Source organism: Megalopta genalis, chromosome 5 (genome assembly GCF_051020955.1).
Source record: "Megalopta genalis isolate 19385.01 chromosome 5, iyMegGena1_principal, whole genome shotgun sequence".
NCBI classification, from domain to species: Eukaryota; Metazoa; Arthropoda; class Insecta; order Hymenoptera; family Halictidae; genus Megalopta; species Megalopta genalis.
This window is the reverse complement of record NC_135017.1, coordinates 10,184,682-10,196,830: the sequence shown is the minus strand read 5'-3', so window position 1 is coordinate 10,196,830 and position 12,149 is coordinate 10,184,682. Positions and strand designations below refer to the sequence as shown.

Here is a 12,149-nt window from a genome sequence, read left to right as displayed (position 1 = left end):
CAGCCGCAATCTCTTCGAAAAAAAAAATTAAATCACAAACACACACGCACAGTGTGTTATCCCCGTATACAAGACGAATCGTCGTAAACCAGAAATCGCACACCCTGTCTCTGATTAAATTAAAAATGTAGGCATCGGAACAACTGCGGCGAGGATGAACTTAGCTGGGGGAAATAAAAACACACACGGTGTCGTCTAAAAATAAATCGGTGACCTTCGAAAAGACCTTCGAGATTAAAATTAAAGCAGGAAAATCATCGATAACGCAATGCGAAACGATAAAATCTCTGTTGTAGGTGATTTTGTTCCGATTTTCAATTCAAGCAGAGACGCATGGGCGGACGGTTACACGCGAGTCACCCCTGTATACAGCCATATATAAAGCGCGAGGTAAGTATCCCGAAAAAATGTCCGCCGGAGTAAATTGAAACACAGTTTGGTACAGCTTGCTAATCTTTTGCAATGTTTACTCCTCGATAAACGGTTGTACACGCCAATGTTCGTCGCTTATACAAAAAGATCATCGCGGAGTGCAGAGCTATACACGGTAACACATGATTCCTGTTTATCTTACACGAGATTCAACAATAATCGAGTAAAAAAGCCGTCCGCGTTACGGTCAACGCGGTAACAAGGGGGTTGGTAAAATATATAATATGATATATAGTGATATACATAATATAATAATAATCTCTATCTGTATAACATATAATTTGCAATATAAATTAATAAATAGGGAACGAGGAGAGGCGGAGGGGGGCTCGGTGTCTGTGTGTGATTAGCTTGGTAAGACTCGTAGCACTAAAATTACCATTTAAGAACATTGAAACAGGTGGACAGAGGAGGAGAGAGGGAAGAGGGAAGGGTGGAGACTATTCGTAGGTGAGTGGAGAGGGCTCACGGTGGCGGTTGGTTCGGTGGTTGGTGTGATGAAGTTGAGACCAAACGAAGGTGAAAGATAATAGAGAAATAGTGAAATAACTAACAATACTTATGAATATACAGCTGATTTCATTTGGCATAGTAGTCTAGAGCGTTCATTCTTCTAGCGCAATAGAATAAGGTCAGTGAAGATCATCGACCCAAGCAGTTTCTAATGACTCGATTAGAGTACGAACAAAAGCCATCTCTTTCCGTGCGTTCTCCAAGATCACGCGGGGATCTTGCGAGGTGCAGCGCAGTATGTTCGGCGCCATCACCATGGCCAGGTTGTTGGCGTCCATCTTGGTGCGGGCCACCACTTCGTGTCTGGCGAATATCTGCAAGAACAACCGCACATCAGCATTACCGTAAGACTATGAGAACGCGATTGGAGAATCGGGAAAGATATCCCCACCTGTAGAAACCGTATCAAATGGCATAGAACCCGCCGGTTCAGATCGGGCAGCCTGTCCACCAGGGCAGCGACGTTAGCTGCCGAGACATCAGGATCGTCGTGTCTCATCGACACGCACTCCGCGTAGAAGGAGTCGGGTATCAGCGGCTCGTAGAGCTCGCGGACCCACAGCTTCAGCAGAGAGGCAGGTGCGTGCGCGTCCTGAGAAGCCGCTAGGATGGTGCCATCCTCGAACCTGTCCAGGCAAGCCTTCAAGGCGCTGACCTCGTCCGCGTCCGCGGACACCCTGAAGATGCCCTCGGTCAGGATGCCGCCACGCGCCAGCACCTGCCTCGTCAGGGTGGTTTGTATCCATGGTAACTCTCGGGTAGGGTATCTGTCTCTCTGCAGCGCCATCACTTCGGACAGCGTAGCCCCGAACATGGACGCCCGGAAGATCTGAATCTGGAAGAGACAAAAGCGCCGATCAGTACCACTTGGCGGAGCCAACGGACAACAGCGATTAAACTGGACAGTATACCCTGGCTTGATCTATGTCCTCTATGGTGGCCTTACGGGGCTGCCGTTTCCCATGGGCGCCTATCCGTTGGAGACGTCTGCAGGCCACCGTGGCATAATGGCTGACCTGCACGTGGATCGGCCACTTGGCCACCTCCGGGAACTGGAAGTTTGGATCCCGGTGTCTGTTCATGTAGCCCTCGAGGTAGGGCTCGAAGATGGCGCTGGGAGGCACGAAGGCCAGGCAAACGGCCATCAGCTCCCAGCCTCTGCGGAGGCTGTCCTTCCTCGGATTCTCGGTGGTCTGTCTGCAGATCTGGACGTAGAGCTCGTCCCTCAACGGTGGCTTCGAGAACGCGGTATTTACAATGTCCATCGCTACACTGTCCAGCGTCATGCCGACGTTCGCCTTCCGATCACCCATGTACACTTGCACCAGCCTGAACAGGTTGCAGGCCTCCCGCTTCAGTAACTTTTCACCGTCCACCACGACCAGCATCGGCTGCGGGATCGGGTCCTTCGACCAGCTGAGGATGTCCCGCACACTGAACTTCTTCCGAAACAACAGCCTCAGCCCCTTCGGCCGGGCGCAGTTCGGGTTCAGATTGTCTTTCGCGTACGTCTCGATGTCGCCGCCGCCGCCACCGCCGGCGTTGTCGTTCCTCCTGGCCTCCTCGGTGTCGATGTTGTCCACCCCGCTGCCGATCGTAGGCAGGGTGCTGATGGTGCAGGTGGGAATCGTCACCTGTCTCGTCGCCGTCACGATGTCCCTGGTGTCCGTCTGCACCGTGGTGTTCGGAGGAGACGGGGGCCGCACCTGCGGCCTCGTCAGTGTGTCCGCGGTGTTGTAGTAGGTCGCCAAGCCGGCCGTGTCGTAATTGCCCAAGTCTGCGACACCAACGAGGACTTAGCACTAAACCTACTAAGCCGGTCGAAATGACCGGTTTCACATTCTGTATTTCAGAATTGCTGAAATTAGACAGACTCTCTCGTAGGAACTGATTTTGAATCAATTTCTTAACACAGGAATCCGTTGTAATAAGTATTGTAGAAAGTCTAAATAAATTCAGTCTCATCGTTCTTACAGAGCAACACATAGGTTCGCCACGTTTAATGCTTGGTAGGTTTAGTGTTAACGCGTAGTCCCCCTATTTACAGAGAGCTTATCGAACTAACCTGCGTAATGGTCTTCGAGGTACTCCTGGCTGGAAGAGTCGCCCTGGTTACTGGCTGCCTCGTCGTCCGCGAACTGGTCGTCGGAATCGTCCTCGGCCCTCCCGCCGATGTCCTCGCCCCTTCCACCCTCCTCATCCAAGGAGTCGTCACCTTCCTCTACTAACAAAGGATCTCCGAACTTATAACAACCTACGGTACGAAGAACGACGATGGAGACATGGTTCTATGAGGGTCAATCGAAGGATTCTAGAGGCCTACCTGAGAGCTTCGCTTGCTGAAGTATATAGTGCTGAAGCGGCAGCAAGTAATCGGCATCGGACAACGGGATCCTGTAGAACGAAGACGGTGGAGGACTAGGGTTGCCGTTGCTTCTCTTCTTCTTGCTGTCGTCACCCTCCGTGAGTCCCTCGGTCTCTTCGCCCACCGCGCTGTTGCTGCTACTATTACTACTATTGCTACTGCTAGTGTTGCTGCTGAGCCTCTGCCTGGGCTGCTCGTGGCTCTGGCTGATCAGGTAACGCTCGTGCATCGAGTCGTCGTCCCGGTCCCTTCTCCTAGACTGCTGCTGGTGCATCTGCTGCATCTTCTGCTGCTGCTTCTGTTGCTGTACAAAACTGTAGCTTCGGGCCAGTGGCTGCTGCACACCTTGAGGAACAATTGCCGGGATGTTATAGAGCCTAGGGTTGTGGCTGAGGAAAATGGTGGACGTGTAAATTAGCTCCTGACCCTTAGAACCTTCGAGTAGCTAAACAATTGCTAGGGCCAGGAGGTAATTTGGGGCTCCCGGGACTTCAAGGTCGGCTTACAATCAATCGAATTATTGCACGCTGTGTTTCTTCTGAACTCCTTTTCTCGCTCACGCTCCCTCTCGCCGACGTCGACGCTTCGCTGCTTGGACGCGCCGCTGAGGACACCCGCGGTGCCCCTGACCAGGCTCTTCGAAGGCTCGTTCCTCTCCACCAACATGGCCCCGTACATGTCCCTGACGTTCGCTTCGGACAGGGACACCGAGCAACCATGATGCCTCCTCCCTATGCTACCAGTATTATCTTGCTTATTCATATTACGCGAATGCATGGAACTTGGATAAAAGGCTGAAGGGTTCGTCTTGTCCAAACTATTTACTCTCTCTCTATGATGAATCTCTCTGTCCCTATCTCTATGATAACGATTGCTACTTTCCACCAGGGAGCCATATTTCTCACCCTGCGATTTATAACTATGACTCAATTGAACTTCTGGCGGACGGTATGGAGGCATCTCCTGCCTGAATAGTCTAGACTCCATCAACGAGTCGCGATATGGTGAGGTGCTCGGCTCCGGACCGTAGGAGCCTCTACTACTCTCCCTACCTGCAACGTGAATTCATCGGATTAGATCCCACAGAGCCCGGACCCTCGTACGTTCTTAGGAATGAAAATTCCGGAAGGAGCGGACGAGGGCTTGGCGACCACGGTGAACGTGGTGGCAACGAACGAACAGGCGAAACTTGACTCACATTCTTACCATTTTTATTCTTTTCCAATTCTAAATTGCCTGCCCTACCCTCGCGTGGTTGCGAGTCGACGAACGTCTTCTTCTTGAACAGAGGGGTGCTAGTGGAAAGCGATAAACCTAATGGCGGTGGCTCGCCCAGCGGCACGGACTTCTGATTCTTCACGCTCTCCAGGGTACCGCTCTTGTGACCCCTGGCCTCCAGAGTGCCGCTGTGCTGTCTGGGCGAGGATTGTGCTTGGTTGGCTGGCGCCTGTTGGGCAGGTCTGTGGTGCTGGTGCCGGTGCGGTGAGTCCAGCAGCCGGTAACCAGTCGATTCCAAGGACGTCCGACTGTGGGAGACCGAACTGTCGCTGGAACGCCCGGAATCCTGCGAGTGATTGTGCTGCCGACGAGCTGTGGGCACTTCATGCCTGTGGTGCCTATTATTGTGGTGATGGTGATGGTGATGGTGGTGACGCCTCGCTGACGGTGAAGGAGAGGGCGGAGACGTCTGAAGGTCAACCCCGACGCCAGATATCCGTGTTTTGTTATTTGCACTGCCACTTTGCTGCGGAATTATTATCGTTAGAACGTTGTTTAGGTGACGAAGGACGCTTTCGGGCACGTACCAACGAAGAAGACAGATTGGAACTTTCTTGGTGACTGAACCTTGTCGATCGGCTAACGGAAGGGGTCTGTGTCTGGGTGGAAACGGATTCTTTCTTTCTTGGCTCGGTTAACTTCTGGTTGTCCGCTCCACTGCTACTTGCCGGCTCCGTGTTCTGCTTCAACGTCTGCGATGTGATGATTAATTTTTTAATTAATTAAATAGAAATTTTCGTCTGTGCGGAAAGGTCGGCAGCGACCAATACGGCTATCGAATTCGTTCGATACCGTGCAATGCAGTTCCAGAGATTCTCAGGTTTATCTCACGGTACTTTTTTCTCTCAGTTACAAACGTCTATTTATAGCTGAGAGGAGAGCAGACAGCTTGCACACTTAGATTCTCTACACTGTGTATGACAGCACGGAAGAGCTCAGAGTTATCATTCACCATAGGCATATTTACATGACCCACCTAGTTTTAGGCAATGTCATCGGTACTATCAATGCTACCACCCATAGGGATTCAATGCTTGTTATCAGTAAAGGTGAATCACTCACCTGGAGCTTTGCTAGCGGTATGATGTCACAATCACTTGGACGGTGCCAAACAGTTTTCTGAGAGGTTGCATTATAATAGTAAAACCGTGAAGTATTTTGATCGAACAGTTCCCACCATTGGTTGTTATCTGTCTTTTTCCTGAAATCAAATAGAACAGCTGTGATTAAGAGTCCAAACTAACTGGTGGACTGCACGGTATTTAAATTCAGATCATACACCGGAGTAGAAATCTCTGGCAATTATAAATGCTTCCTATGTTACAGAGGAAAGCCTTATACGATGATAACTTTCACCAGGCTAATTAAATCTGAAAGACAACTCAATCCTAGATAAGCATTTATCTGTCTTTCCGAGAAAGTTGGCACGATAATGTTAATGCCGTGACAAAAATGTGACACTTACACTGGTACACCAGGTGGAGGGTCCCATACGCATTCTCCAGTGGTAAGGTTTGCGTACATATGCTCCTGGGTACGAGGCTCTATGATTTCCACCCATTCCATTCTACTATAACCATACATAACATGTCAATAACTTACATCTTGATCGTGTACATATTCTATTAGTTTATACAAAAAAATTCCACTGACACAAAACCGAGTTGGATACACTAATGCACGACGTTGCAACTGCAGCAAGGGCTTGTGGGATTAGAAAACCCTGACATTTAAAACTGTTAACACCTCCTATAAACGCGCGTCGAGTTATCAAGGCGTGCGGGGTGAATACAAGATAAATTTGTTACTCCCGTTAGCTGCTATAATTAAAAACTCTAAAAATAATATGGCAAAGTGAATAAAAAAGAATAGCGGATAGCGAAGGAGAGCAACGTCGAACACGTCAATCGAATAAATGATAAGGGGGCAGAGCAGGAACGCGGCCACGGTGGTCACCGGTGGCAAACTGAAAATCGCACGGATCAACCGTAAGTTATAAATAATTAATCAATAGCATTCTGCCAAATCTGCGGCAAAACGCAGCATGGCGAGAGGCCGCTTTATCGGCGATTATCTTCCCCTTATCAAACCCGTTAGTTGCTAACACAAAAGGGTGTTTACCCCCACCCCATAACCACAAATTAAAAGGAATGCTAGCCGCAATTCGAGCAAACCGTCTGATGTCATGCTATCCGTTTAATTGACTGAAATAGGCAGCAGAATTTCGTCCGTACATAGTTGTATGTACACAGCGAAGGAAAAAAAAACTGAAAGTGACAAGAGCGAGAGTGTGTGCCTGTGCGAGCGAGAATGAGAGAAAGAGAAAGAGAACGAGAGAGAAAGAGAGCGGAGGAGAGAGAGAGAGAGAGAGAGAGAGAGAGAAAGAAGTTAGCGAGAGCGAGACGGAAAGGAGGACAAGAGATATAATCCCATAGGAGGTTCGAAACCCGCAGGATCCGTTCCAAAAAGAGACCCACCCTGATAGCAACCGATTAGAACTACGACGAAACGATATAGACGGCCGAGGATAGTGGCCAGGCTCTTTTTCGATGAAACTGGGACGGGTCACTGGGAAAAAAATTCACTATCGATCTGCGAAACATAGGCCCAACAGCGGCTCGTGTCTCTCTCTCCCCGTCGGATCTCCATTCCCCTAGGAGAGACACGAGTGTGGCCGAAATATAAATGGTTCTCTTACCCGTCGGATGCCATGACCGCGGAAAATCAATCGGCGTCTCGGGGAACCGACACAAAACACTTCACGTCACCTCGGGAACACTTTGTGACACTTCACGAGCACGACCACGGTGACACTTGGATGTCGCAACGTCCCATTTCCACGAGCACGAGCGACGCAGCCCCTTCATGGCAGCCCACCGGCGGCCATCTTTTTTTCTTCTGTTCGTTTTGTCGTTCTGCCACTATAGCGAACGAAAACTTACTTTTATCGGCGGAATGATCTCGGGGATGGGATCGCGCTTGAGAACGTCTAGCGGCGAGCCGGGTGAGTATGTATGAGGAGAGAGAGAGGAGGATCGTAGGTGTCGGTGTCGGTGTCAGTGGCGACAGTTAGGCAAGTCAATAGATCGCCGATCGCATGCCCGATGGCCCCTCTTCTCGCTCGGCCGTGGTATTTATCGGATCCAGGGCCGAGGCATCGATCACAGCCTCCGTAACCGAGTAGCCCACCAGAGTGCCGTCTCTATGAACTCACATTTTTCTGATCGTCGTTCGCCGAGCACCGTTGATAAAATTGTTATCTCCTGGCTCGCGATAACGAGCCCCGGCTGTACGCGAGGTTAGGAATCCCAACGGCCATATCTTTTTCCATTTCGGAGCATGTAATTTTAGCCAAGGAATTCCTCGGCCCGCTCGCGGACGCACATCGCTGGGTTCTCTTTTACTGTCGCGAATGGAAATTCCGTAGACGACGGTTGACCGTGCACAAGGACGCCGCGGGGACTCCAGCGGGACCAAGGGCCATTTTCAATCTCACGACGGTCAGCCTTTCTCAGAAGCTGGCCACTAGTAGATCGTCCCGGTTGCTGGTTTTAGTATTTGCTAGCCTCGTTTCGCGATCGACCACCAAGCAATAAACACTCCCGTCGGGCCGTCGATCCAGGGAATAATTGTTGGAAACAAATTGAAGCGACATCTGCATTATTTAGCGGGCACTGTTATAGATAATTGTTTTGACGTTTCAGCCGTTATCGTCTAGGTCACGTTTGCGATTACTGTGTATTGTAATTTGTGATTCCCCGATTTCCACAATGGCTTGGATCGTGCATTAGTGACGTTGTACTTTCGGAGGATTTGTTTCCTGCAGCGACTGTTTGTTGACCCCGATCGCGGTCGTGGCGTTCGCTTGTACCAACCAGCAATTTACTGTTTCCTTGAAGAAGGTTCAGTGCTACTTGAATCTCGTGTAGGCACTTGATGATACCTGTATTACTGTTTTGTTTATCCAACAACACTATTCAGCTACTGTGAACACCCTCTGTGTCCTAGACTAACTGTCTCTCTGTCCTTAGTAGAGTAACACAGCTGTACCTCGCATTTACCGAAGAACCTTCAGTTGCAATTATTCATTACGCTTGGAATAGCTGGAGGGGCAGCTAACCACAATAACATGATAGATTCAACTATGGATTCAGAACAGGAAGTACTGACAGTGTTGAAGCTGTTGATAATTGGAGAATCCAATGTTGGAAAGTCGAGGTATATTTCCCAATTAATTCTCCAGCTGGAAAATAACATGCATAAATTTTTACAAAATTTTCTTCGCAGTATCATCCTTAGATTCACGGAAGGTGAGTTCCATGAGAACATGCAGAGCACGGTCGGTATGGACTACAAGACCAAACAGATCACAGTTGATGGAAATACAGTGAAGCTTGCCATCTGGGTTAGTTGTTTCAACTTTGTAACCTCCCACGATTACATTTCATCAAATTAATCAAAAACCTTTTGCAGGACACTGCTGGGCAAGAACGCTTTCGTACTCTAACACCCAGCTACTATAGGGACGGACAGGGTGCCATTTTGGTGTATGATGTGACGGACAAGATGACCTTCTTCAAGCTGGAGACATGGTTGACCGAGTTGACCACCTACTGCAACAAGACAGACATTGTCAAGATGGTGGTAGGCAACAAGATAGATCTGCCGAACCGGGAAGTGAGCACAGAGGAGGGCCTACAGTTTGCCAGAAGACACCAGACGATGTACATTGAGAGCAGTGCTAAAACAGAAGATGGCATCAAGTGCTCGTTCGAAGAGCTTGTACAGAAGGTACGATTCTTGAATAAATAAACAGAGGATACAAATTAACCGGCTGCTGATTGTAGATAATACAAACTCCTGGTCTCTGGGATCGATGGGACCGATTGGGTGTCAACGGGTTGCACGCCTCCATGGGAGGAGCAAGACTCAGAAACCAGAGGGCGATACAACTAACGGAACATACTGGAAATAGCTCTAACAATTCAGGCTGCTACTGCAGCTTGCTTTAACCGACCGTGATATACACATTCGATCGGTGAAGATTACCAAGGAATGCATCACGCCCTAACAAATATGGTCTAACCTTGACTTCGAAATTAGATACCGACGTGTGAGAATTTAATGAACAAATACGAGTAACGCAGCATGTTAATTGTTTCGTGTATGCCGCGGAAAGGAATGTTTTATGTACGACGGCTGATAAAAAGAGTACTATGCAGTTCCGTTCATAAGGATCTACAGTGCAGGTCACACAATTGGTTGTTAAAGACGGATGGGTGCGGCTAGAGCAAATGGGCGGAGCAGAATACGTGGTGGGGATACGGTTTCAGAACGCGTGATTGGCTGGTTATGGTGGAGGATATAGCTTGAGCGGATGGGCGGGGTGGTGGTACTTTTACAAATGCAGAATGCACGATTCGCCGGAGAAGATAATGTGGCTTGGCTTTAAGTGTGGTGGTGACGGAGATAACGTGTTAATTTTCTATACTTAATCCAACATTGCTGCCATTTGTAAAAAAAAACCGCTCGAAGTCTGCTAACGAGATTTTACTTAGCTTCTCTATCAGATTTATTTCGATCGTGACTAAGATATCAGATTTGCGTTTTTAAGAAAATTGGATGTTACTGATTGTGTAGGAATTTATTCTGGACCAGAAATTCATGGTCGCGAGAAAATGTTCAGCCGAGACGTGTCTGCGCCAATGTTCCGATGGGAATAATGTTGTTAGTATTTTTTTTATCAGATCGCGTGTGCATCAAGGATCAACATGAGTTTGCTTCTAATGTGTAACTCTTTGTTAAATAGTTAAATTTTATATAGCTATTTGTAATACTGAATTTGTATTCGTGTAAATATGTCTTGCATACATAGGTAGGTTTAAATTGATAGGCAAATTGGTGAAAAGTCATTACCATCGCATTCGCACACGTTATCCCACGCGGATGATCGAAAACACGTTAAGTCAGTTACTTATTTATTCGTTGCCTTACATACTAGATATCTTTTGCACAAACTATGAATGCAATGCATATCGTCATAATAAGTTCCCGCACGGGAAACGTACTTTCGCGTTGTGTTAGTCTTTTAATTTTACATCTGCTTCCTTTTTCCTGAAGATCGGGCGTATAATAAGTGTCCAATAGAACTATTGTAATGTACTTGTAAATAAAGTACTTTCTGTATTTCATGATTGTGTATGTATATTACATTATGTGTATGATATTATGTATATTTCATCGGATTTCTTACTATTAAATTAATCTCTCGGTTTAACGAACTTTAACGGCATTCCGAAATTTTTCACGGAATCCCAATATACAAGTTTTTATAAAATCAATAATATATACACTTCATTCAAACAATTGCCTACTGTAACATTTTCATTTAACCGACCACATGACATTTGGATTTCATTTACTTAAAGCACCGTCAGTGAAACATGAATTGCCAGACAATTCATTGCAATGAGGGAAATGGATGCAAAAAGATTGCGAGGTAGACTTCAAGACTTCAATTGTCATAATTCGGATTATTGAGGCATCGCATCAAATTAAGAATACATTCATCCAAAATTCTCTCAACGATTACAGGGAAACATCCTCTACAACAGCATCATCACACTCGTCGGGAGAACAATTGAATAAAGGAAAATCAAACTTAATTGTAACGAACAGAGGGTATCAAAAATTTGGTGCGTGGAGCCAAACGAAACTGTTAGAATTCATTACACGTAAATTCAAGCGGTGCGTCGAACGTCAATTGAATAGGACACAATACATCGATGAGACCGTAATTGAGAGACGTGTGTGGGTCACTGTCCACAGTGGCTTGTATTCTACACGTGTTTTAAAAATGTTGCTAAAAAAAGGTGGTTACTACGTGGGTAGACTGTTGACAAACGTATAATTAAACGGACACTCCTTTTCCAGGCATGTCTATACACGCCATTATAAAAGCGATGAAGCTCGGCCTTATTAGCCTCAGTTCCTGTGAACTTTCTTACTTTAGACCGTTCAATATCGATCCATTCATGCTCGAATTTGAAGACACATGTTCCCGCAAATATAATCCTGAGTTAATATCAAATTTGAGAGTTATTGGTATACGCGAACCAGACTGCTGGCACATTCTTATACACGGTGTAGACATTCAGAATACATGCACGCTTCGTCGTTTATTGCTAAGTGGCGTCGACATCCCCGGTATCCTAAATTGGCAGTCTCCGATCAATCAATCGACGCCTAAAATACTCTTGTTCTTAAAAAATATCGGAATACAACCGGAAGTAATACAATTAGTGGAACAATATGGAATTGACGAGGAGACCGAGCAAATCTTGGTTGACATTGGGCTCGACCAAATGGAAGAAAAATCCTCGCACGTACGGGTCCTTGATTGATTCTGAATCTTTTATTGTTTTAGAGTATCTTTTGTAACGCCAATTACAATACCTAGGAAATAATATGCAAATGTAGCTTAACTGCATTAGAATTAGATACCAGTAATGTAGACACAGTTCAAGGCGAGTCAAGCAGTGCTTCTACTGACTATGAAAAA

General features: G+C 47.1%; 3 protein-coding genes across 11 annotated transcripts; 2 read left to right on the top strand and 1 right to left on the bottom strand.

Moving 5' to 3' along the window:
* Positions 1–450: 450 nt before the first annotated feature.
* On the bottom strand, positions 451–7,428 carry RhoGAP93B (MyTH4 and RhoGAP_KIAA1688 domain-containing protein RhoGAP93B). Of its 5 annotated transcripts, none has more exons than XM_033471544.2 (11): positions 7,287–7,428; positions 6,054–6,158; positions 5,651–5,789; positions 5,116–5,280; positions 4,517–5,054; positions 3,817–4,362; positions 3,269–3,655; positions 3,011–3,199; positions 1,857–2,722; positions 1,337–1,780; positions 451–1,259 (listed from the first exon to the last, which is right to left on the bottom strand). In XM_033471544.2, the coding sequence occupies exons 1-11, from the start codon at positions 7,298–7,300 to the stop codon at positions 1,065–1,067; spliced, it is 3,588 nt and encodes a 1,195-aa protein (XP_033327435.2). In that variant the 5' UTR covers positions 7,301–7,428; the 3' UTR covers positions 451–1,064. The 5 variants fall into 5 exon arrangements, with proteins under 5 accessions (XP_033327435.2, XP_033327438.2, XP_033327439.2 ...); XM_033471547.2 differs by having other exon boundaries at positions 3,011–3,169; XM_033471548.2 differs by having other exon boundaries at positions 3,011–3,166.
* A 26-nt stretch (positions 7,429–7,454) lies between these two features.
* Positions 7,455–10,779, top strand: LOC117221003 (ras-related protein Rab-18-B). 5 transcript variants are annotated; one of them, XM_033471551.2, is made up of 5 exons: positions 8,370–8,513; positions 8,620–8,806; positions 8,876–8,993; positions 9,062–9,379; positions 9,436–10,779. In XM_033471551.2, the coding sequence occupies exons 2-5, from the start codon at positions 8,718–8,720 to the stop codon at positions 9,598–9,600; spliced, it is 690 nt and encodes a 229-aa protein (XP_033327442.2). In that variant the 5' UTR covers positions 8,370–8,513; positions 8,620–8,717; the 3' UTR covers positions 9,601–10,779. The 5 variants fall into 5 exon arrangements, with proteins under 5 accessions (XP_076378587.1, XP_076378586.1, XP_033327442.2 ...); XM_076522472.1 differs by lacking the exon at positions 8,370–8,513 and adding an exon at positions 7,455–7,592 and having other exon boundaries at positions 8,623–8,993; XM_076522471.1 differs by lacking the exon at positions 8,370–8,513 and adding an exon at positions 7,456–7,592 and having other exon boundaries at positions 8,620–8,993.
* Positions 10,780–10,928: 149 nt separating this feature from the next.
* Positions 10,929–11,995, top strand: LOC143259562 (uncharacterized). The gene has a single exon (XM_076522474.1). It carries the CDS (start codon positions 11,524–11,526, stop codon positions 11,989–11,991), a length of 468 nt encoding a protein of 155 aa, XP_076378589.1. The 5' UTR covers positions 10,929–11,523; the 3' UTR covers positions 11,992–11,995.
* The last annotated feature ends 154 nt before the right edge of the window (positions 11,996–12,149 follow it).

Excerpts from the sequence above, each read along its gene's own strand:
- RhoGAP93B (XM_033471544.2), bottom strand. Across the intron at positions 5,790-6,053 it reads CCTCCACCTGGTGTACCAGT|GAAAAAGACAGATAACAACC; the intron begins GTAAGTGTCACA and ends ATTTGATTTCAG. Across the intron at positions 1,260-1,336 it reads ATTTGATACGGTTTCTACAG|ATATTCGCCAGACACGAAGT; the intron begins GTGGGGATATCT and ends TTGTTCTTGCAG.
- LOC117221003 (XM_076522472.1), top strand. The coding sequence starts at position 8,718 with ATGATAGATTCAACTATGGATTCAGAACAGGAAGTACTGACAGTGTTG. Across the intron at positions 8,994-9,061 it reads CAGTGAAGCTTGCCATCTGG|GACACTGCTGGGCAAGAACG; the intron begins GTTAGTTGTTTC and ends AACCTTTTGCAG. Across the intron at positions 9,380-9,435 it reads TCGAAGAGCTTGTACAGAAG|ATAATACAAACTCCTGGTCT; the intron begins GTACGATTCTTG and ends TGCTGATTGTAG.
- LOC143259562 (XM_076522474.1), top strand. The coding sequence starts at position 11,524 with ATGTCTATACACGCCATTATAAAAGCGATGAAGCTCGGCCTTATTAGC.